The sequence below is a fragment of the Microcaecilia unicolor genome, chromosome 12 (genome assembly GCF_901765095.1).
Source record: "Microcaecilia unicolor chromosome 12, aMicUni1.1, whole genome shotgun sequence".
Classification (NCBI taxonomy): Eukaryota; Metazoa; Chordata; class Amphibia; order Gymnophiona; family Siphonopidae; genus Microcaecilia; species Microcaecilia unicolor.
Genome location: NC_044042.1, coordinates 78,255,002 through 78,280,049, shown reverse-complemented (window position 1 = coordinate 78,280,049; position 25,048 = coordinate 78,255,002). Strand labels below are relative to the sequence as shown.

Below are 25,048 nucleotides of genomic sequence, written 5' to 3'. Positions count from 1 at the left end.
AAGCCCTTACCATTCAACAGTTTATAGTTTATTAAAACTTGCTATACCACCCAAGCTGATTTACAGAACTGAGCAGTTTACAGTTTAACAATATAGCCAGTATGGAAAGGAACAACTTTATTTCGATAGGAAAGGATGTTGCTTACTCATTCCAGGTCAGACACGACAAGGCAAAGGTAGCAACATGGAATTGGGGGGGGGGGGGGAGAGAAAGAGAAGGAAAGGCAGACAAGGGGTAGTACAGGGAATAGTGACACTGATGCAAAACTTCTTAATGTTCATTCTAGCGAAAAAGCCTGTTTAAAAAGCCATGTTTTTAGCACTGTTTTATGACGTGTAAATTCTAGCTGAGTGGACTTAGGATTTGGATGAACTAGACGATGGTCTTTTATGAAAGTGGGTTAGGAGAGTTAAGGGATGGTTAGTGTGGCAAGGTAATCTGGAAGACGAACTCTCTGGGCTTTTGCTACTACTACTTGTCATTTCTATTGCACTACTGTAGCACTACTACTGTAGCAGCGCTGTACACTTGAACATGAAGAGATAGTCCCTGCTCGAGAGAACTTACGATCTAATCAGGACAATCAAACAGGACAATTAAGGGATAAGGGAATTACTTAAGGTGGGAATGATAAAACAGACGTGTACTGAAAAGTGAATAGAGGTTAAGAGTTAAAAGCAGCCTCAAAAAGATGGGCTTTTAGCCTAGAATTGAAGATGGCCAGAGATGGAGCTTGATGTACTGGCCCAGGAAGTCTATTCCAGGCGTATGGTGAAGCAAAATACAAGAACGGAGTCTGGCGTTGGCAGTGGAGGAGAAGGGTACAGATAAGAAGGATTTATCCAATGAATGGAGTTTCTGGGGAGGAGTGTGGGTAAGTAGCTTAAAGATAATACACTGTTCAATTGGAAGCCAATGGAATTTTTGTAACGAGGGTGGGTGGAGGGAGAAACATTGGTCGAACTTACATGCATGACAAATAAGTTTAATAGCTGTGTTCTGAATTGGCTGAAGTTTGTTTTAGATTTGAACGGGAGCTACGTAAATATATAGTACTATAGTAGTCCAGTCTAGAAAGTGGATTGGTTGAAATATCTATGGATAGAGCACAACTGGTTGAGGACAAGGAACCTGGTCTTACATAAGCTGGCAATTTGTGAAGAAAAGGACAGTTTGAGAGTCTAGAGTAACTCCTAGGTAATGGAATGAGTCAACAGGATGTGTAGGTATTCCAGAAAGATTAAGGGTTTAATAATGGACAGTTGGACCTGCACTTAACCAGCATGTCACAGTCTTTTGCTTATTCAGTACTAGTTTGTGGTCATTGAGCCTGTTAGAGATAAGTAGTAGGCAGTCTTGGAGTGGACGGAGAACTAGATTATATGGAATTGCAGGAAAAAGGAGCAAGATGTCATTGGCGTAAAAGTGGAAAGATATACACCAGTGTGTTGGATCACAGAGGCAAGGGGACTCAGAAATAAGTTAAAAGGGAGTGGGAATAAGACTGTTCCCTGAGGACGTGGAAGCAGTAGACAATGCAAATGTAACCTGGAAGGAATGATTGGTGAGGAAAGAAGAGAACCATGAAAGAACAGTGCCTGAGATACCTAAAGATGACAGATGTGAAAGCAACAAACTATGGTCAACCAGATCAAAAGCTGTGGAAAGATTGAGAGGGACAACGAGAACAACTATGTGTTTAGCCATGTGTGCATAGATTTTGTTAAGTACAGCTGTTAGGATGGTCTCAGTACTGAAATGGGGCCCAAATCTTGACTGTCTGGGGTGGAAGGCAAACGCTTTATCAATAAAAGATAACTGGGTAAATACTATTTTTTTTCCAGTACCTAAGAGAGAAAACTGAGATTGGACACAGGGTGATAATGAGCGGGGACTTGGGGGGGATCTAGTAAAGATTTCTTGAGAATAGGATGCACAATTACAAATTTCCATGATGAAGGTACTTTCCCAGTTGAAAGTCTAGTATTGATTATAGTAAGAATCTTTGGAAGAAGATCCAATTCTGAAATTGTAAGGCAGTTTGGTGGTAAAGGATCAAGAGCACAGAAGGTTGGGCATATTTTCGAAATTGTCTTAGAAAGTGAGTGAAATGTCTGCAACTGAAAGGAGGACCAAGAGGAAGGCCTGAAAAAGGGTATAGTATACTGAGCAGATAATTGTAAAGATGATGAATTAGAAGACGGCAAGAAAGAGACTGAGGAGGGGTCCACGACTGGGAAAGACTTGATAAGATCTTGAACTTTAGTGAAAAATTAGTGCAAAAGCATTTCAGCTGATGAGCTAAGGGAGTTGCCCAAAATCAGGGCGATACCTTTTAACCAAGGAGGTCTTTTGAGGGAAGATAGAGAATAACTCCTTAGCGAGTTTAGGAGCTTTCCTGGTGTGTTCTTTGAGGGACTGAGTTTTGGCCTATTTCTGTTTAACTGGTTAAGTGCCAACTCCACTAACCGGTTTTGGCTTAGGCACAATTTATATGACCAGGAACATCTCCTGGCAGTTTAAAACTTTTTGAATATCAGGCCCATGATGTTTATTTACCATTGTTATGTTTTTATATTTTATACTTCCATTTTTGAAATACAAGTCAAAGCGTGTCACATAAAATAATACAAATAAAACTGAAATAAAAGCAGAACTCCATAGTATAATAGGAAAGAGCCATTCAAACAAGAAATAGATAAAATACATATTCATTCATTCAAGAACTGTAGTCTCACCACTGAGTGCTGTAGTGTCTCATTTCAGTGTAAACTTAAGTACCTGTGAAAGCTACATCAAACAAATGTCTTTAACTTAGCACGAGTTGAATGAATTTTTTTTCATTTGTAAATTGCTTTGGATGACAACTTTGGCTGGGAAAGCAGAATATAAGAATTTTAAAAATATTTCAAGTTGCGATATATTTAGTCATAGAATGTTTTTGTGAATAATTTGTACGTGAGGTGATTAATGAGAATGTGAGCATTAATGTCAGTTGCTTTCACTTTCTATAAGAAATTTAAATCTAGTATTATAAATCCCATCATCTCTGGTATATGTTTATAAAAACACAAAAGGGGAGGCAGAATGCCAAGAGGAAATGAAATTTTACACATACAAGCGGGTTGGTCAGATCTAACCAGCAGCAAGTGCATTTTCACACATCACTTATGTGGCATCACATCCTGTTCTTTCTGTCAGACAGCCTGACTTTCGTGATACATTGAAATACCATCTTTCTCAACAGCCCCCTCATCACTCCTTTCTTAAAGTTTGAGCACTGCTGTGCTCCCTGTGACATTTTTAAAGTAGAAAGCCGATGAAGTAGACATAAGTAAATCCTTGTTGTGGAACGTTTTCTGAAGCATGTTAAATCCTGGATGAAAGGAAACACACAGTAAATCTGGGCAGCAATCAGAAGAGGCTTCCATGTGGCTAGGAAATTCCCCACACCACCCCATAGGGCTTGTAGGAAATCTCTCCTCCGTAGAGCAGGTGAAGACTTAGTCCCCGTTAATCTTGCTGACAACTGCTCAAACATAAGTGCATGAGGATACATTCACCTATACTCTGATGTTGCACTTATCTGTCTTATATGGCATACTAAAGGGGTTCACCTCAAATTTTAAGTTTTAGAAATCAAAAGATTCCATATAACCAGATGTGAAAGGCATAATAATTACCTGCCTTTTAAAGGCAAAAGAACAAATTATGGAAATAGACTTTCATCTTTTAATTTTAGTAATGCTTTTGATGTTTCATAGAAGAAATGTTTTTCTCAAAAGAGATGACTGTAGCTTTGGTTCACCTTTTGACGTCTTGTATCATTCTGAGCTCTAATAAGATGATCTGAAGTAGCTAAAAAAGTAAGAAACAAAAGGTTGGCATTCTTAAAAGCATAAGAGATTTCAGATATTGCTGCCTGTCTCTCTTTTTCTGCAAAAGCTAAGAGAACCTGGGGAATTTATTTGGAAAACAAAGAAGCATATGTGAAAAAAGAAGGGAAAAAATCTGATATTGTGAAATGGTGGACAAGACTTTTTTAGATGTTAATGATAGGTTAAAGGTATGCAAATACCAAGTTGTGAATGATTTATAGAGGCCACCACTTGTGTGGTTGTTTCTTGGCGTATTATTAGTGGGGAGGTATGCCTTCCCTAGTCATCTTTATCCCCCAGGTAAGTCCAAGTACCCGTTTACTGACTGAAAGTGGCTACCTGACAGAAATCTCAGTGCATTGCACCATGAGGATCTGTTAGCCAAAAGGAAGAAATTTTGTAGAGGTTATTAAAACAGGATAGCACAGTTTCTGGAATTCAGCGGATTGCAGGATCTAAGGCTACATTGCTTTACAAGAGGTGTGAGGCCTGTCAGACAGATGTACTCAATTTCATTAACTGGTTGACCAGAGAACTGAATCAGGAGAGAGTGCTAGACATATGATGTACTTGGATTCCAAGGCCTTTGACACCATTCTGCACAGGCAATTTATAAACTTACCTGCCCTACCTAGAAGGCGATGGTAATTTATTGAACAGAAAAACTCCCTTACAAAATTAAAAGCTTTATTAGGCACAAAGAATCTTAATATATGAATTAATGGAACAATAATATAAATAAGAAAAAGTAACTATTTTGCAGTTCAAATACTTGTCACAATGTTTCCTAACAAATTTTACTTCATTTAGAGGAAGAGAATGAGAGACACATTTAGCCACCCAGTATATGTTTGCTCTACTGAAAGGAAAGTCAACAGTGTATATTTGCCCAAAGCTTTTCTTTCTGATAGGACCTCCACGGCACAAGTATGGGTTTTCAGTCAGCATGGCTAGCCCCTCTCTCAGACAGGTGAATATGCTGATACAGAGGAGACTGTTTTCCTTTCCCCTCTCCACCTGTCATATTGCTTCAGGTTCAAGTCAATTTATAACTGATTTACATAATCCCAAACGAAAAGTGCCCACTCATGGGGTAATTAATGGTATACCAGGGGTAGGAACCATTTGGTGCTAATGACATACCATCATTGGTTCTTGCTAATGTTCCCATTACACAGCCTACTATTCTGAAAGGCCAATTAGCCTACTTCATTGTAGCTAATTTTCTTATCTCGGTCATAGTGGTCTGCTTATCCTTAGTTAGTTACACTCAAGGATACCTTTGTCAGCTCATCCTAGAAGCTCTTTTCCAAAATAAATATTCCCTGGTTCTTCATGAACGTGTTGCAGCTTACTTGGGTCCAATTTAAACAATGTGACTTGAAGAAGTTAACAAGCAAAGGCAAATTGTAAGATTTAGCCAGCCTTTTATCGTCTCCAGGCCTATGTCCTCAATCCTGTCAGCCATTTCAGAAAGTGCCTACGTCAGGGGTCACAATTGAAATCACAATTATGCAGCACTTCAGGCATTGGACTTTTCTATATTGCTGCTGTTGAAGTTTTGCTGGAAGTGCTGCACTATTGTGACGTACAGTTGTGACCCCTGACTCAGGCAGTCGCTGAAACATGGGCTTTATTGGGTCCATCAATAAAAATATGCTTCTTCTTCTTCTTGGCTCTGCCTGTTGCGCCATCTGTGACCCTTTTTACTGTTTTTCTCCACGTTTGGTTTATAGTGCTATTTCCCTCTGGCCTGTTTGCTTAGCTATTTCAGAAAGAAAATTTCCCTCTGTCTTCCATTTTATGTTATCACTACTGCCCTATATATCCCTGTTATCCCAGGAAGTTCTCAAAACTTCATTCCTAACAGTATGAGCCCTAAAGTGATGAGGTTAGAAACTGGTGTGCTGCAGGGATCTGTCCTTGGTCCGGTTCTTTTCAACCTTATTAAGCAATATTTCAGGAGGTTAGCATGAAAGGCTTGCTTATTCATAGGTAATATCAAAGTCTGCAAAACGTTGGATACCTGGAAAGTATGAAGAGGTATATAGGCAAGCTTGAAGAATGATTTAGCATTCAGCAGCTAAGATTTAATGTTAGAAAATGCAGAGTCATACATTTGAGGTGCAAACGCACTTGAGGGAACAGTACAAAAGGATAACTGGGTGATTACATCTGATTAATCTAAAGGTGGCCAAAATAAGGCAATAGGTAAGCACTCAAGCATCCTTTTGGTTTTAGGGGAGGCAGTGGGTAGCTGGAAAAACATTATATGGTCAATGTATTCGTTGTTTTTTTTTTTGTTTTTTTTTTTAGTGAGATCTCATTTTCATACTGTGATAGGATTCTGGAGATTGCAACATCAAAAGGACATAATCCAGATGGAGTCGGTTCAGAAGATAGCTACTAAAATGGATAATATGGTAGCAGACTTAAAGATCCATACATGTATACCCTGGAAGAAAGATGACAAATATTTAAGTACATCCAAAATATAAATGCACAGAAAGTGGCCCCTTCAAAATGAAAAGAAGGTTTTGGAATGAGGGTCATAGGATGAGGGTGAAAATAAGTAAACTCAAGAATAATTTAAGGCAGGGCTCAACAAACCCCAGATGTGAGGTTGCCATGGTGCCTAAGTTTTACAGGCTGAACCCAAGCACCTCTTCCACTTCTTCCACCCTCCCCCCATGACCCTTCAAAGATGTCTCCGTCACCAGCTGTAGCAGCGATAACTGTGCACTGCATGCCAGCCCTGGAACCGTTCCTCTGCCACGTCCCACCCTCCTGCTGATGCAACTTCCTGTTTGCTCAGGGGTAGGACATGGCAGAGGAATGGTTCCAGAACCAGCAGCAGACAGCTTGTGGTTATCGCTGTTACAGCCAGTGAAGAAGAAAGGATTGAAGCATCATTGAGGGGGGGGGGGGGGGTGCAAAGTGGGAAAGTAGTGGGAGAGGTGCTTGGACCCAGGAGGGGTGGCGGGAAAGAAGCAGAAGAGGAGCTTGGAACTTTGAGGGACAGGGAGAAGGAGTGGGAAAGGTGCTGGACCTGCAGGAGGGAGAGAGAGGGAGAGTTGCTGAACTCATAGGAGGAAGTAGCAAGAGAAAATCCGGATCTGCAGGAGAGAGGGTGGGGGGGGGGGGGGGGGTGCTGAACTACCTAGGGGGCACCCAGAGGGGGGGGAGGAGAGTGGAAAATGTGGGAATGTGAGAAATGAAAGGAAGAATGGGGGAGAGATACTGGATGCATAAAGGTAGGGACACATGCTGCACTGGGTATTGGGGAGGAAGGTGAAAGGGAATAGAAGGGAAAGAGATGCTGTCCTGTGGGGAGGTAGATTCTGGACACATGGAAGATGTGAATAGGAAAGATGCTGGACCATATTGGATGGGGAGGGTAGAGAGAAAGAAGATGCTGGACACGGGGATGGATAAGGACACAGAAGGGAAATAATGGGCATGGGGGGAGTATAGGGACAGGGACATAGAGGGGCAGTGTTAGAGAAAGGGAAGAGACACAGAGGACCAATGCTGAACTTGGGGGAGGGGGGTGGTGTAGGAACACTGAAGGGAAATGCTAGCATAGGGTCAGAGAGACAGGGGTAATGTTGGACATGGGGGTTAGGGACATGGATGATGCTGAACAAAGGGGGGCAGGGATACAGAGTGGAGATGTTGGACAGAGGAAGGGAGATGCTGAACATGGGGACTGTAGGTAAAGCTAGCTACAGTATAGTGCTTTATATGTACTTTAAGATTGGTAAGGTAAGTGTATAATGGTAGCTATTATCAGTAACTCTATAATCCCTCCCCACAAATTGTATGAATCCAAGTTCTTTTGCTCCAAGAAGTGACAAGGAAACAAGCCAATTATTATAAACACAAGGGCTATTTATTTACAAGCCAGTGAAACTGACAAAAATGAAAACATGAGTAACTGAAAATTATTTGCAAATACAAGATAACTCAGGAAAATGAAAGACAAATGTTCTTAGCAGAGAAAGGTCAGAATGAATGCACATTAAACCCTGGGTCAGGCCTGGAATCAGGCCTCCTATCATTACCCCTTAGCATTAACACAGCTGGTATACAACCTGGATGTAGATGAGGGTAGCAGATGAACAGCTGGATGCAGAAGATCCCTAGCAGGTCCCAGCAGTGCTGCAGATGGCTGGTAGAAACCTGAAAGATGGTAATTCAAGCTGAATGGAAAAACCAGCCCCTTCCTCCTTGTTTTCCAGGGTATCTTTGTACAGTTCTGTTGGAGGCAAAGTCCTTGAAGGTAAGCAAACTCCTTCTGATGTTCTGGACCTTCTGACCTGGAAAACTACTGGAATGTCCCCTTTGTGTCAGCAAAATTTCAATTCCTGGGGGCTCCAAATGGTTCAGTGATGTGGGTTCTGTGGTCTTGATTTCATGTCCAAGTTCCAAAGTGGTAGATTCAGCCTGACTTGGGTGCATGTCAGTGAGAGAGAACTTGTTTAGCTGTAATACCGTATAGTGTGCTGCTGAGGGACTATACCGCTTTACTTCACCTTTCAAGGTGGTGCTATCACATAACTGACAGCATGCTTTGGGAAGGGTGATTGCTGGCTTCTGAGACTGATTTACTGAAGTTTCTTTGCTTACAGATAGAGAATAGGAAAAGAGCCTAGTAAATCAGTTTCTAAAAGTGCTGTGGGTGTTCTGGGTGTGGATTCTTGCCCATCCTTGCCTGCCCCCTCCCCCAAATCACTGGGTGTGCCCCCCCCCCCCCCCCAAAAAAAAAAAAAAACTAACAATCACTGCGGACAGTATTGGAGGGGTGGGAGGAAGGAGAGCTGAGATTGGCCTTGACTGCTGGCTGTTACGTTTTTGGGCTGGTTCCAAGATTTAATAAAAAATTGTTAATGCTTGATCTAAGGAAATATGAAAATGGTTGCACATGCATGGAACAACCTCCCAGTAGAGGTGTTAGGAAACAAAAAGAGCAATATTTGGATTCAAGACCGCATGGGCAAGCACAGAGGATTTCAGAGGTAGATGAGGGAATTATACAGCTGAACAATTGGTATGGATAAGCAGACTATAGGTTTTTATGGTCTTTTTACCTGCTGTTATATTCTTTCTGTGAAGGGATTGATGAATTTGGTGTACAAAATAGGCAAAATACAAGAAAAGGCATAACAAAATAAATATATGCAACAGTCTACAGTAAAACAAGAAAATATAAAAACATATCATTAATAATCAAAACCAGAAATCAGTTAAACCAAGCTAAGAAGCCGACCATCCCCCCAAAGCCAATCATACCTCAAGGAAAAATCCAGGTTTTTAACTTCCAAAAACAACAGCAACTGTGCTCTGAGTGATTCACAACTGGTATGTCACCAAAAATTTGACATAGACAGCAAGCCTGTTCTTTACCTAACAACTACCTGTACCTGCAAACTGGGGAGAGCAGAGAACCCAGAGAGTCAAGTAAGTGAAATCTCCATTAACTGGTCCCGATTTCTACTTCCTCACTACCTTCAATGATACCTACTGCCACCAGCCCCAACTAGAAATGTTGCAGATCTGCTGTTCAAAGGTACTGTGTTTTGCTTGGTTTCTGGGTAGCATATCTGCAGGGTTTTGTGTTACTCTGTACAGTATCTGGCAGTGGAGGAATGTTGTGTTAGGGTTACTGAGGTGACACGAGAAGTTAAATATATTTATTTTATATGGCAAGCTGTAAGGGAAACATCCTAGCTCTATACTCTAGAATGGACAAAAGATTATTTATGTTGACAGTAAGTTAATATGAATTTGTCTACCATTCAATCCCATATCAAAATTTGTATATAGTTCCAGTCAGCATACAAACTGTATTTCTTTAAGAAAAGAAAAAAAATTTGATCATTTTAGCAGCTGATTAAAAGATAAATTCTGTTTTAGACTATTTTACATTTCACCTGCAGCATTTTTAATAATGAAATATTTAGCATTTTATTTTTATTCAGCTGTGAATTTTAGCGTTCAACATGTCTCATTCATGAACATCTGTCAGATGTGTCACAATAGAAGAAAGGTTGAGAACCACTGCTGTAACCTAATATCAACTGGCAGTTTATTCCAAAATGTAGGTGCTAGGGCTGAACCGAATATTCACATTCGATTCAGTTTGGCCCCAGATTGTTCCCCCAATACATTATTAGTATTTGACCAAATAGTGATTTCAATTTGAATATGAATAATCTGGGGCTCTATTGTGCTAAATCCTACTGAAATAAACACCTTGATGTCTGATTTCATGTTGTTTCTTTTATTACTTGTTAGATTAAAGCTCGATGCCCATTATTTATTTATTTATTACATTTGTACCCCGCACTTTCCCACTCAAAGCAGGTTCAATGCGGCTTACATAGTAATTGGGATTACTTGTATTCGGCTGAATATTATTGTTTTCGGACAAATAATATGTTTTAGTAAGTGCTAATATAGAAAATGACTAACACAAATTTTCAATTTCCTTAACACCTTGTATTCCTCATTTTCTGCAGTGAGTTAAAGCAACAACAAATTTTAGAACAAGAATAGCACAGTCTTTCACACTAGAGAGATCGTGACTGATCCCCATAGGCTTGTCTCTTACTGTGCCACGCACTGCAGGTACCACCGCCTTGGGTGAATCTCTTCATAAAGGCAGTTAATAAATCCCAATAAATGTATAAATAAAAGTAAAAGCAGGTAAAGGTGATAAAATGTTAGCATTCAGATCTAGCCTGCATTTGTTGACTGAGGAAATCCCAGATTTAAGTAAACGTGCCCAGGCCTGCAGTAGCTTTTCTCTTTGCCATGTGCCATGACAGTGTGTCTATCTCGTGTATAAAAGTCCTCAAGTAGGTGCACTGGGATTCTCCTTTAAGCATCGCTCATCATTCAAATCTTAACACTTTTTCTCCAATACATGTAAGATCATGTTCCTCCTAAGTGAATTAACAATGTTTATTCTGACACTAATGTGACAGAAATTACTTATAGTTTATCATCTTCTTGCTCACTTGCGTGTTAAACTGGCAAAGCTAATTTAACATGCCCGTATGGATGCCCTAAAACTTGACTGACAAATTTCTTAATGTCATACAGTCTTTTAGATCAGAGACAAGGCATGTCTTCAACAGAGCTCAGTGCAACTAACAACATATCTTGGCATAAGTAGCTACCGCAGTAGTGACACAAGCTGGCTGAAAATGTATTTTGATATTTTTTGTCACACACAACATAGGTCATGCTCTACCTCCTCTCCTGGGTTTTGTTTAGCATTCATTTTTGTTACATCATCACTTATTTGGTGGGGTATTTTGCTGTGAGTTATATATGTGCACATACACACTTCATTTTCCATATATTTTATATATTCTTCCTCCGTATTTACTGTATCATGCATCACTATATTCAATCAGCTGTTCATTTGGTTGCTCATTTATTTATGGTTATTTTATGCATCGTATAGCTATGACCCCTGGGGAAGTATTTATGCAACTTTTATTGGAGAATATAACCTTTTACGTTTTGCAGAATACTGTGCGGCATTGCACGAGTTGTCAGTATCGCTGTTGTGTGTATTGTTGGTAGGAACTTCTGTTGTAATGAATTTCTGAACTTTATTATTCTGTAAGCAATGTCTGTAGATAGGTGGATTGGAGATGAGTAACACTAAACCAGCCCATTATTTGTTTTGGTTGATGTGCAAAAGGAACAATTATGCCCTGCTTCTTTGTATTTTAATTCAGTTTTCTTCAATAAAAATGATAAGACCATAAAAAAGGTCAATTTTTCAAAACAATTCCCTGGGTAAAAAGGTTGTACTGTAATGATGGGCTACATATGTGACAGGAGATCCTTGGGGAGAAATTTAGACAGTGGACATAGAGGGTGGGGTGAGAATAGGAATCAAGGGAATTCAGAAAGTTACCTCCAGCAAAAGCATGACAACAGTGGAGAAGGTAATGTTACTTGAGAAAACCATCTAAACTAACTTAACACATGGAAAGCAATGAGCACAAATGCTCGTGATCTAAGTAAAAAGATTTAAGAATTGCAAGCCCTGATGTTTGGGGCAGACTTGGAAATTGTTGCTATTACAGAGACATGATTCTGTGATTCTCATGAATGGGATGTGACCATGCCAGGCTATAAGCTTTTTTGGAAGGATAAGGAGGGCTGAAAAGATGGAGGAGTGGCACTGTTTGTGAAAAATAGTATCAGAGCGGCTGAAATGCAGGGGGCCTGGGGAAAGAAAGAAGCTATATGGATTGTTTTGGAAAGGGAAGATGGAACCTGTGTCCACACAGGTGTTATCTACAGACCTCCAGCACAAATGGAGAAACTGGACAAGGATCTGATTGAAGATATCCGTAAGCTTGGAATAAAAGAGGAGGCGCTGTTGCTGGGAGATTTCAACTTGCCTGATGTGGATTGGAATGTCCTGTCAGCAGAATAGTAAAGAAGCAGAGAGATTGTGGATTCCTGTCAGTGCTTTGCTCAGACAAATGGTGACCAAACCCACAAGGGAAGGGTCAACGCTGGATCTAGTGCTCACAAATGGAGGAAATGTTTCCAATGTCCGGGTGGGTGCCCACCTAGACAATAATGATCATCACATGATATGGTTAAGGTCGAAAGCCTACCTCTTGAAGAAATACTATGATTAACAACTCATCACGCAAAACTCAATGTACTGGAAGTCAGACTTGCTGATTTTGGTAAAATGGGGGAATACCTGAAGAAGGAGCTGATGGCAGGGGTAGGCATTGGAGAACTGGAAGCACAGTGGTCCAAGCTGAAAGCTGCTATAAATATGGCAACAGATCTTTATACAGGGAAAGTAAACAAAAACAAGAGAATCAGGAATCCCATATTCTTCTCAAATCAAGTGACTGAAAAAAAATAAGGGCAAAAGAGGCTGTGTTCAAGAAATAGAGAAGAAAGTAACAACAGGATCATGGAAAAGACCTACCGGATAAAACTCAAAGAAGCAAAGAGGGAAACATGGCTAGCAAAAGCACAGGCAGAAGAAAAAATAGCTACAGGCCTAAAGAGAGATGACAAGAAAGGAAAGGAGAAAAGATTAGGAATGGGGAAAGGAGAAAAGCTAGGAATGGAATTGGAAGACTGAAAGATGCTGAGAATAGTTTCATGGGAAGTGATGAGGATAAAACAAAACAAACTTCAGTATTCATGGACAAAATCCTGGCAAAGGACCGTGGTTGGCTGCTGAGGGTATACCTGGGAATAGAGTGGATATTGTACCGTTCACCGAAGAAAGTGTTTATAAACACTTGAAAATCTGAAAGTGGACAAAGCTATTGGGCCAGATGAGATACATCCCAGGATACTAAGGGAGCTCAGAGAAATCTTGACAGGACCTCTTAAGGATTTATTTAATAGACCTTTAGAAATGGTAGTGGTTCCATGGGATTGGTGCATAGCGGATGTGGTCCCTCTTCACAAAAGTGGGAACAGAAGACGTGGGAAACTATAGGCCAGAAAGCCTAACGTCGGTGGTAGGAAAAATAATGGTGTTGCTGCTGAGGGAAAAGAGTTCATTTTCAGCTATCCAGTGGGTTGCAGGATCCGAGGCAATATGGCTTTACCAAAGGAAAATCCTGCAAAACAAATCTGCTTGATTTCTTTGACTGGGTGACCAAAGAACTGGATAAAGGACATGCACCAGATGTAATCTGGATTTCAGCAAATCCTTTGATAACGATTCCTCACAGAAGACTTGTGAACAAGCTGAGAGGACTGAACTTAGGACTCAAAGTGGTGAACTGGATTGGAAACTAGTTGACCAACAGGCGGCAGAAGGTGGTGGTAAATGGAATCCGCTGCTTTGGGCTGATAAACCACTTTCTTTGTTATTCTTAGAGACAGATGCCCTGTAATACTTTTTAAACATTAATATGTTTGATAAATTCAAGCTAGTTTAATATTTTTTATTTAATTGATAGAACTACAGACCTATTTGGCATAGACCAGACGCTATCTACTACTTCACCTGCCTAGTGTAGAAACATAACCTATAATTCCATCTACACAGCCAGATTCAGTTATCTGGGTTCTAAATGGTGAAACTAGTTTTCCAAGTCGATAAGAAACATCACAGAGTACCTCCAATTCAGGAAAGGACTGAAAACCTACCTCTTGAAGAAATACTATGGTTAACAACTCATCACACGCAACACACTTTGTCTGACTCCGAATGTAATTTAAAGAAGAAAACATAGTGATTGTAATTAAATTCAAAGAATGTAACTTCTTCTAAACAAAAAAATGTAAGCTACATTGAACCGAAACCTGTTTTTGGATAATTGTGAGATATAAGAACAAATGCATAAATAGGATATCTTGAAATGATCATCTTGGGTATTATTTTGATTTTATTTTCTTTCATGTTCCTCCCGTCTTCTCTCACCTTTTTCTTTTTTCTCCTTTTCTTTACTTTTCACCCTTCTTCTTACCCCTTATCTGTCTCCTCCTCCTCCTCCTGCCCTCTCTCAGATCTACTGAGACAGTACTCTCCATCCCATTCTGTTCAATCATTGCAGCAACACCTTCCAGCCATCCCATCCTTCAGACAAATTAAATATGACACTATCCATCACTCTGTCTTCTCTGTCAGTGATCCCCATCCTCTGGAATGAGTACACCCCCCTCTCCAATCTACGACTGCAGATCTCCTTGGAGAAATTCAGATCTGGTCTAAAAACCTTCCTCTTCAAGGATGCTTACACCTAACTCATGACACTCTTGTAGCTCACTTTTCTTCCCCCCCCCCCCCCCCCCCCCCCACGTCCCTTTCTACCATAATTACTCTTTATCCCCAATTAGAATTGTAAACTGCTCAGATAACCTGTTTGATGTGCGGGATAGCAAGCACTAAATAAACTTGGAAACTTTATACTCTTGTCTTGAATTCTGAGTGAAACTTTTCCTGTTGTCAGGTGGTACCTGCTTTGGAGTGATTCAGGTTTAAGTGGAGATATGCTAACTGGGACGTAGCAACATGTTCCTTCCGTGTTTTTTTTTTTGCAGTTTCTCTCCAGACCACTTCCATGTAGTTCATTTATCTGGTTCTTAGTCCTCACTTCCACCTAGAGCTGTGATAGTGATCCTTAGTTCTAAACTGAATTACTTGTCGTTTCCCATTCTTATACACTGTGTTGTCCTGCTCTCACACAAATTGGTGGTGCTAATCTACTTATTTCTGCCATGCGGCTCTCCTTGCTGTTCCAAAATTGTTCTGTGTTCTCCCTGATTCTGATCTGATCTGATGAGAGCCTCCCAGAGGTTTAATTATTCTATGTCATATTTTAGTAATAATAAGAGCCTAGGGGTTGAGAATCACCAAACTCATCTCTTTTGTGGCTTGATTTTATGAAAATGTATATTCCACTAATCCAAGAAGAAAATAATAATCTAAAATAATTACAGAATTTGTACTGCTTCCCAGAGATGAAAAGCCTGAACATGAACTCGGAACCACCACCCTGCCTTAACTCCTAATGATTACATCAGCAGATTTCATGCAACACTGTCAGCACTGGATTTAACACCACCCCTTGTCAGCTGCCTTTTAGAGTCCACCTGTAAAGTTACCAGAGGCAGCTGTTGGAGCACACCTTTGGTGGCAGGGTAACTGCCTGTTGGGAAATCCATCTCTGAATACTTGTGTTGTGCGTTTCTAAATAATCAAAAGTCACATTTCTTTCCTCCATATTGACATCTCAGAACAGATGCCTGCTACATTCTTAGTGTTCGTAACTGCAATTGTAATTATCTCTTTCCCTTATCTGTTCCTCCTCGGTCCTTTTTCTTTCCCTGTCCTCAAATGCATGTTCACAACAAACAATTGAATATGCAAAGACAATTTTATATGTATGCTAGCAAAAGTTGGCTAGACCCAGGTGCACCTATGATGAAGCAGTAAATTAATCCTAAATGTCTGGCTCCAGCTATATTTTAATCAAAGCCACCCTGTCTTAACTGTTAGCATTTTCTGCCCGCTGCCTTTACTCAGCTTGCCTTGCAAGAAAAGACATGTGACTGTTGCTGCAATCATGTTTGCTAAAGTCTGTAAACTAAAAAGATATAAATGTTAAGAAGTACATTTTCGTATATTTATTTAGATTTGCTCACACCTTTCAGCAATCTAATACCTATCTAATACCTTGATTGGAGTGGTTTGAGAAAAATAAAGGGAAAGATATGGGAAGCAAAATGAACAACTTGAGGAGTAGTACATGTAGCTCAACTGCTTTTGCTACTTCCCTGACCATCTGGATACACCTGTGGTTCAAATCCTGGTCGATCTGTGAAGAAATCCACTGTTCTTTAACACACGGTTGTTCTGATACTGTGCTTCTAAACATAAAATATGAAAGCTTGTCTTCCATCACAACTAAACATTTTTCCCATGCATATGAGAGAGGTCGTTAAAATGGTAATTACTACATATCATTAAAACATACATTTACAGTAAATATTAGATAGCTATAAAATATAGAACAACACAGAAAATTCTGAATGTTCATGCTTATTGTAAGTTACCATGCAACTAACCTCAAAGATCTGTAATTTTTCTCAGGCTGTGAAATTGTTTTATTCAGTTGCCATAAGAATTTATCCAAAAGTGGTGATCTTCATGGGAATTTGAGACCGCCTACATCCCTTCTTCAGATGTGATCCTGAAAATTTCATTTACATCCTCCATCTTTTAGTAATTTTTTTTTCTTGGTGTAGGAGAAGGTATCAGAACCTGCAAAGAATTTATTTTTTTTCCAAGACATTGGTTAGATGAAATGATGTGAACCAAATCTCTAGCTCTGTGCGGGGAGGATGTCAGTATGCTTTCAATTTTATGATTCTGGTTCTCTGTATTTTAGGCTGCAAACATGTGAAGGGAATCCTCTTGTTTGGCCCACCTGGTTGTGGCAAAACACTGATGGCTAGGCAGATTGGCAAGATGTTGAATGCTCGGGAGCCAAAGGTGGTCAATGGCCCCGAAATCCTGAACAAATATGTGGGAGAGTCAGAGGCCAACATCCGAAAACTCTTTGCTGATGCAGAAGAAGAGCAGAGGAGGGTAATATATATAAATATATATGTATGTTTGTGTGCGCATGCTAAAATCTCCACATTTCTCTTTAATATATCAAAAGAAAACCTTGCCATGGACTCCTTGGGATTTCAGAAGTACACAAGGCCAAGCACTCCTCATCCTGCAGAAAACTAACAGTTTTATTTTTAAGCCATTATTTTATTTTTAATTACATTTTAACAAGCTCCTTTCCAAAGAGAAGCAATCACGTACTTGGACAAGGATGTCTCGAAAGATAAACATGCGTAAATACGTACATACTTCATGGCCTGTTTAAAGATGACAGTATATGTAATGACATTTGTCTTAATCTTAGCAACTGTATTTAGCAGCTGCTCTGCATTTTTCTGTCTCCAAAAGTAGCAATTTTTATACCAATGTGTTTAATTTGTACGATTACAATATCTGTTATTTAGCAGTTGAACTTTTGAAACATGACCAGTTCACTGGTCAGTGGAATTGTCTTTTAATGTAGTTACAAATTCAGGCAAACTCTGTACACATGCATACACACTGCACTGGTGCTGAAATGGAAAACAAAATAAAAAAAAAAAACCTTGCAAGTATGATCATTCAGAACCCAACAATTGAAACAGAGCACTGTGGATGTGATGTGTGAGATCAGCCTCAAAGGTTCCCACTTTTAGCCCTTCCACATTCACCAATTTGGTGCCGCTGTTCTTGCACTCGTACACCTGCGAAGACAGAATTTATATTGGTTATGGTTCTGATGAAAAGCCATCGGGAGATAAGGTCTGCAAAAGGTCAGTATTGTGAAAATTTATGGCCGGGGCAGATTGCCAGCATGGCTTTTTATTCCTGGACAATATTCACTTTGTCTTTACTGCATCATCTGTCTCACAAGGAGCGCTTCTTCAAGGCATTCAAAAATGCAGCTTCCAAGATGAACTGGAATCTTTGCCTCATTAGGGGAGTTCTAAGCATTTTTATTAAATCCAGATTTTTTTTTTCCAACCGCTTCCCTTTTTTAAAAAATTTCATTTCAAATTCAGTTTATTGGGTGGACTCTCTCGATCAGCTTAAATAAGCAATAATATGGTATGAGCAATATTTTACTATATGCATAGTCAGTAAAAATTAGCCAAGAAATCACAAGCAGATGATGGTCCAAACCTGCACTCTTTAGCTGAGCATTTCCTGTGGATTGCATTAAGCGAGTCTCATTCTGAGGTAAGAGAACACTTCTTCTAAAATCACAATGGTAAATACATCCAGGGTTTCCACTGTGTTTGGAGGGAATGTAGATCACTATTTTCGTCCTAAGAGGGAAAACCGAAAGAAATAAAATACACTGATAAAAATGGAAACAGGCAAGTTCATGTTGAGGAATCCAGATACTGCTGCTGCCGTAATCTCCAATTTTTTTCCCCCATCAGCTGGGTGCCAACAGCGGACTACACATCATCATCTTTGATGAGATCGATGCCATCTGCAAGCAGAGAGGGAGCATGGCAGGCAGCACTGGCGTCCATGACACCGTTGTTAACCAGCTACTCTCGAAAATAGATGGTGTGGAGCAGCTGAACAACATCTTAGTTATTGGTATGGAAAAAACATGTTCTTCCTTAGATTGTCAAACCAAAAAGAAAAGAAGCAGTGCCCAACTACAACACAGTACAGTGGCAGAAAATAAAACAGCACAAAGCCAGTCGACTAAACCAAATTTTATTAGAAATAGAGTTATAAAAATGTGGTCTTTAGTAGGGAATGTGTCCAGACATTTTCTTAACAAATGTCCGTCAGCTTATCATTTCAGCATATAGTGGCCTGCATCAGGGGCAATTATATCTTTGTCAATGAGTCAGCCTTACCCATATACACATCCACCTTATAAGTTATACCACCTCACAAAAAATAGTATGGAGAGCCCACACTGGTGATATTTAAAAACAGATTCCCAAGCTCACAACAGCATGCTAATTGAATTGGGATGTTTTTTTTTTTTTTGAAGAACCTGTACTTGGAGTTGAGTATCTATGGTTTTCAGTTGATATATCAAGCTCTGTTTGAAAAATTTATTTTGTATTCAGGCATGACAAACAGGCCAGACCTTATAGATGAGGCCCTGCTTCGCCCTGGTAGATTGGAAGTGAAAATGGAAATTGGTAAGTGAATCGTAGGTGAATGCTTCCAAATAATGACTGCAATCATCCTTTTATCCAGAATGCAAAAATAAACACACACATTTGTGCTTCACCAGTGATCTGGATGGATCATCTTTGGGAGTCAGAGGATTGTTCAGTGGCTGTGCCTCCCAAACCCTGAACCTCTTGCTGGGACTGTGTATTTGGCACTAATGGTCATGATGGGGTTTTGTACATTAGTCTGTGGTAATGAATTTTGGGACCATGAAAGGTTGAAGCTTGAACGCGTCCTATAGGATGCTGCTACTCATTCAGGAGTAGGATCTCCAGCAGATAGGAGGTATAAAACAGTGGTACTAGAGGAGCTAATGTACTACAGTAAACATCATTTTATTTATTTAGCAACAATTTTTATGCTGTCTCCTTGATCTAGCAGTTTATTTTTCATGCCCAGGTTTACCGGATGAGAAGGGCCGTATTCAGATTCTTCATATTCATACAGCAAGAATGAGGGAGCACAGTTTACTTTCTTCAGATGTGGATGTTCCTGAACTGGCTCAGGAGACCAAGAACTTCAGTGGCGCTGAACTGGAGGGTCTGGTGCGAGCTGCTCAGTCCACTGCTATGAATAGACACATAAAGGTCAGTTGTCTGTCTAACCTACTCCCTTCCCAATTAAATGGGTACTGTTTTGTTTTTTAACTAAGTATAGGGAAGGTATTCAGGAGTCCTGGTAGACCTTTGTGATATGCTAGTAAATTAATGCTAAATTTGGCCTGAGGAAGATTCATATTCTGACCAAAGTGTTGGAAGTTGGAAATAAAAAGTAAATAACCTGAAGTGCCTGGCATTCTTTTGTCTTTCTTTGAACTTTTAATACCCTTTGTGGTTTTAGTAATTGTTGCCTAAATGGAGCAGCCTATATACAAATGCTAGAAGCCTAAAAAATAAGATGGGAAAGTTAGGTATATAGTACAAAATGATGAGGTAGGTATAATAGGTATCTCAGAAACTTGGTAGAAGGAGGACAGTTAATGGGACACTGTGTTAACAGGGTACAAAGTACTGTATCGCAATATTGGAGGGGGGTTGTTCTGTATGTTAAAGAGGGGATTGAGTCAAACAAAATTGACATTCTGTGTGAAACAGATAGCAGCATGGAATCATTATGGATAGAAATACCATGTGTGAAAGGAAGGAATATTCTTGTAGGGCTGTACTACCGTCTGCCAGGACGGAACGATCAGACAAATGAATAAATGTTTACAGAAATTAGGAAAGCCGGCAAATTGGACAACTCTATAATAATGGGTGATTTCAATTACCCAAATATTGACTGGATAAATGTTACATCAGGGAGCGCCAGGGAGATAAAATTCCTTGATGTAATAAATAACTGCTTCTTGGAGCAACTGGTCCAGGAACCAACAGGAGGGGGAGCCATTTTAGATCTAGTCCTTGATGGAGTGCAAGTCATAGTACAAGAAGTAACGGTGTTGGGGCCACTGGGAAACAGTGATCATAAAATGATCAAGTTTCAGCTACTATCTGGAATGAAGCCACAAAGGAAATCTACTGTAGCAGCATTTAATTTTTGAAAGGGTGACTATGATAAAGTGAGGCAAATAGTTAAAAAGAAGCTAAAAGGTTCGACTGCAAAGGTTAGGACATTAAATCAAGCATTGACGTTGCTTGGAAGCCCAGACTAGATGCATTTCACATTTTTGCAAAGGTGGAAAGAAGAGAAAACGATAGCCAGCATGGTTAAAAGGTGAAGTGAAAGAGGCTATTAGAGACAAAAGAATGTAAAAAGGACCCAGATGAAGAAAATAAGAAGCAACATAAGCACTACGAAACTAGTTGCAAAGCATTGATAAAGAAGGCTAAAAGAGAATATGAAGAGAAACTTGCCCCAGAGGCAAATACTCACAGTGACAACTTTTCCAGGTACATCAGAATCAGAAGCCTGTGAGGGAATCTGTGGGACTGTTATATGATGAAGGAGCAAAAGGGGCACTCAGGGAGGACAAGGCTATAGCAGAGCAACTGAATGAATTCTTTGCTTCAGTCTTTACAGAAGAAGATTTAAGAGATCTACCGGTACCAGAAATGGTGTACAAGGGTTATGATGTGGAGGAACTGAAAGAAATCTCGGTGATCCTGGAAGACGTTCTGAGCCAAATCGACAAATTAAAGAGTAGTAAATCAGCTGGTTTGGATGGCATGCATCCAAGGATACTGAAAAAACTCAAACATGAAATTGTTGATCTGCTGTTAGTAATCATTAAAGTCATTAAAGTCGTCTGTAGTACCTGAAGATTGAAGGGTGGCCACTGTGAAGTCAATTTTGGGTTCCAGGAATGATCCTGGAAATTACAGACTGGTAAGCCTGATGTCAGTGCCGGGTAAAATAGTGGAAGCTATTATAAAGAATAAAATTACAGAACACATAAATAAATACTGTCTAATGGGACAGAGTCAGCATGGTTTCAATCAAGGGAAGTCTTGGCTCAACAATTTGCTTCTTTTCTTTGAAGACATGAATAAACATGTAGATAAAGGTAAGCCGGTTGTTGTATCTAGATTTTCAGAAAGCTTCTGACAGAGTTCCTCGTGAGAGACTCCTTAGAAAATTAAAGAGTCATGGGATAGGAGGCAATGTTCTGTTGTGGATTAAGAATTGGTTATCGGACAGAAAGTAGAGGGTAAAGTTAAATGACCATTACTCTCAATGGAGGAGGGTGAATAGTGGAGTGCCGCAAGGGTCTGTACTGGGACTGGTGCTATTTAACATATTTATAAATGATCTGGAAGTCAGAACAAGTGAGGTGATTACATTTGTACATGACACAAAAACTATTCAAGGACTGAAAAATTGCCAGAAGACCTTAGTAAACTGGAAGACTGGGCATCCAAATGGCAGATGAAATTTAATATGGACAAATGCAAAGTGATGCACATTGGAAAGAATAATCCGAATCATAGTTACCTGATGCTAGGGTCCTCCTTGGGGGTTAGCACCCAAGAAAAAGATCTAGGTGGTGGTGTAGATAATATGCTGAAATCGTCTGCTCAGTGTGTGGCGGCAGCCAAAAAAGCAGACAGGATACTAGGAATTATTAGGAAAGGGATGGTAAATAAGACCAAGAATACTATAATGCCTCTGTATTACTCCATGTGCGACCTCACCTTGAGTATTGTGTTAAGTTCTGGTCACCATACAGTGGTGGAAATAAGTATTTGATCCCTTGCTGATTTTGTAAGTTTGCCCACTGACAAAGACATGAGCAGCCCATAATTGAAGGGTAGGTTATTGGTAACAGTGAGAGATAGCACATCACAAATTAAATCCGGAAAATCACATTGTGGAAAGTATATGAATTTATTTGCATTCTGCAGAGGGAAATAAGTATTTGATCCCCCACCAACCAGTAAGAGATCTGGCCCCTACAGACCAGGTAGATGCTCCAAATCAACTTGTTACCTGCATGACAGACAGCTGTCGGCAATGGTCACCTGTATGAAAGACACCTGTCCACAGACCAGTGAATCAGTCAGACTCTAACCTCTACAAAATGGCCAAGAGCAAGGAGCTGTCTAAGGATGTCAGGGACAAGATCATACACCTGCACAAGGCTGGAATGGGCTACAAAACCATCAGTAAGACGCTGGGCGAGAAGGAGACAACTGTTGGTGCCATAGTAAGAAAATGGAAGAAGTACAAAATGACTGTCAATCGACAAAGATCTGGGGCTCCACGCAAAATCTCACCTCGTGGGGTATCCTTGATCATGAGGAAGGTTAGAAATCAGCCTACAACTACAAGGGGGGAACTTGTCAATGATCTCAAGGCAGCTGGGACCACTGTCACCACGAAAACCATTGGTAACACATTACGACATAATGGATTGCAATCCTGCAGTGCCCGCAAGGTCCCCCTGCTCCGGAAGGCACATGTGACGGCCCGTCTGAAGTTTGCCAGTGAACACCTGGATGATGCCGAGAGTGATTGGGAGAAGGTGCTGTGGTCAGATGAGACAAAAATTGAGCTCTTTGGCATGAACTCAACTCGCCGTGTTTGGAGGAAGAGAAATGCTGCCTATGACCCAAAGAACACCGTCCCCACTGTCAAGCATGGAGGTGGAAATGTTATGTTTTGGGGGTGTTTCTCTGCTAAGGGCACAGGACTACTTCACCGCATCAATGGGAGAATGGATGGGGCCATGTACCGTACAATTCTGAGTGACAACCTCCTTCCCTCCGCCAGGGCCTTAAAAATGGGTCGTGGCTGGGTCTTCCAGCACGACAATGACCCAAAACATACAGCCAAGGCAACAAAGGAGTGGCTCAGGAAGAAGCACATTAGGGTCATGGAGTGGCCTAGCCAGTCACCAGACCTTAATCCCATTGAAAACTTATGGAGGGAGCTGAAGCTGCGAGTTGCCAAGCGACAGCCCAGAACTCTTAATGATTTAGAGATGATCTGCAAAGAGGAGTGGACCAAAATTCCTCCTGACATGTGTGCAAACCTCATCATCAACTACAGAAGACGTCTGACCGCTGTGCTTGCCAACAAGGGTTTTGCCACCAAGTATTAGGTCTTGTTTGCCAGAGGGATTAAATACTTATTTCCCTCTGCAGAATGCAAATAAATTCATATACTTTCCACAATGTGATTTTCCGGATTTAATTTGTGATGTGCTATCTCTCACTGTTACCAATAACCTACCCTTCAATTATGGGCTGCTCATGTCTTTGTCAGTGGGCAAACGTACAAAATCAGCAAGGGATCAAATACTTATTTCCACCACTGTATCTGAAAGAAGATATAGCGGAATTAGAAAAGTTTCAAAGAAGAGCAACCAAAATGATAAAGGAAATGGAACTCCTCTCATATGAGAGAAGGCTTAAAGAGGTTAGGACTCTTCAGCTTGGAAAAGAGACGGCTTAGAGGAGATATGATTGAAGTCTACAAAATCCTGAGTGGTGTTGAACAAGTCACAGTGAATTGATTTTTCACTGTTTCAAAAAGTACGAAGACAAGGGGACCCTCAATGAAGTTATGTGCAAATACTTTTAAAACAAATAGGAGGAAATCTTTTTAAACTCAAGCTCTGGAACTCTTTGTTGGAGGATGTAGTAACAGTGGTTAGTGAATCTGGGTTTTTAAAAAAAAAGGTTTGGACAAGTTCCTGGAGGAAAAGTCCGTAGTCTGTTATTGAGACAGACATGGGGAAGCCACTTCTTGCCCTGGGATTGGTAGCATGGAATGTTGCTACTTATTTGGGTTTCTACCAGGTACTTGTGACCTGGATTGGCCACTGTTGGAAACAGGATACTAGGCTAGATGAACCATTGGTCTGACCCAGTATGGCTGCTGTTATGTTCTTATGAATTTTCTCTTCCCATGTTTAATTGCCAAATTGTGCTGTCTTTTCATTCTTTAAAGACAAACGCTATTTAGGCCCCCCTTACAATTGCCTAGTGTTTTACCCTTTGTAGTGTATGCATAAAGATGTAAATGGGAGAATGTTTATATCACTACCTCAGTGTATGGTTTCACCAAACATCAAGTTGACTTCTTAGGGTGTTAGATGATTTTTCTATTGGCACAGCAGAGACATTTTCAAACAAATGAGGCTTACATTTTCTAATATTGCTTTGCTGGTGATTATCATAATCATACTGTAGATCTGAGTAAATTTCCTTCCAGGCTTTAAGGCACTAAGATCCTTTTTAACTAACATGTATTAATGGGATTTAACGTGGTAAATAACAAAGCAAACCCTGCTACTTTCGATGGGACCAAGTTACAAACTATCCACCTAATTCTATATACTGCGCCTCAAGTTAGGTGCCAATTCAATGCAAAAATGTTGGCACTCAATTGAAAGATCAGCTCCAAAATGGGGGTAAACAGCAGTTACGTGCGTAACTGCAC

At 40.2% G+C, this 25,048-nt stretch overlaps 1 protein-coding gene across 2 annotated transcripts in view; it reads left to right on the top strand.

Annotated features, from left to right (window-relative positions):
* NSF (N-ethylmaleimide sensitive factor, vesicle fusing ATPase) overlaps positions 1-25,048 on the top strand; it is a 263,374-nt gene that overhangs the window by 173,118 nt on the left and 65,208 nt on the right. For both annotated transcript variants that reach the window (XM_030220802.1, XM_030220801.1), the window contains exons 9-12: positions 16,788-16,987; positions 18,400-18,565; positions 19,054-19,128; positions 19,562-19,749. In XM_030220802.1, the coding sequence (XP_030076662.1) occupies positions 16,788-16,987; positions 18,400-18,565; positions 19,054-19,128; positions 19,562-19,749 (629 nt within the window). The remainder of the gene's footprint in view (positions 1-16,787; positions 16,988-18,399; positions 18,566-19,053; positions 19,129-19,561; positions 19,750-25,048) is intronic.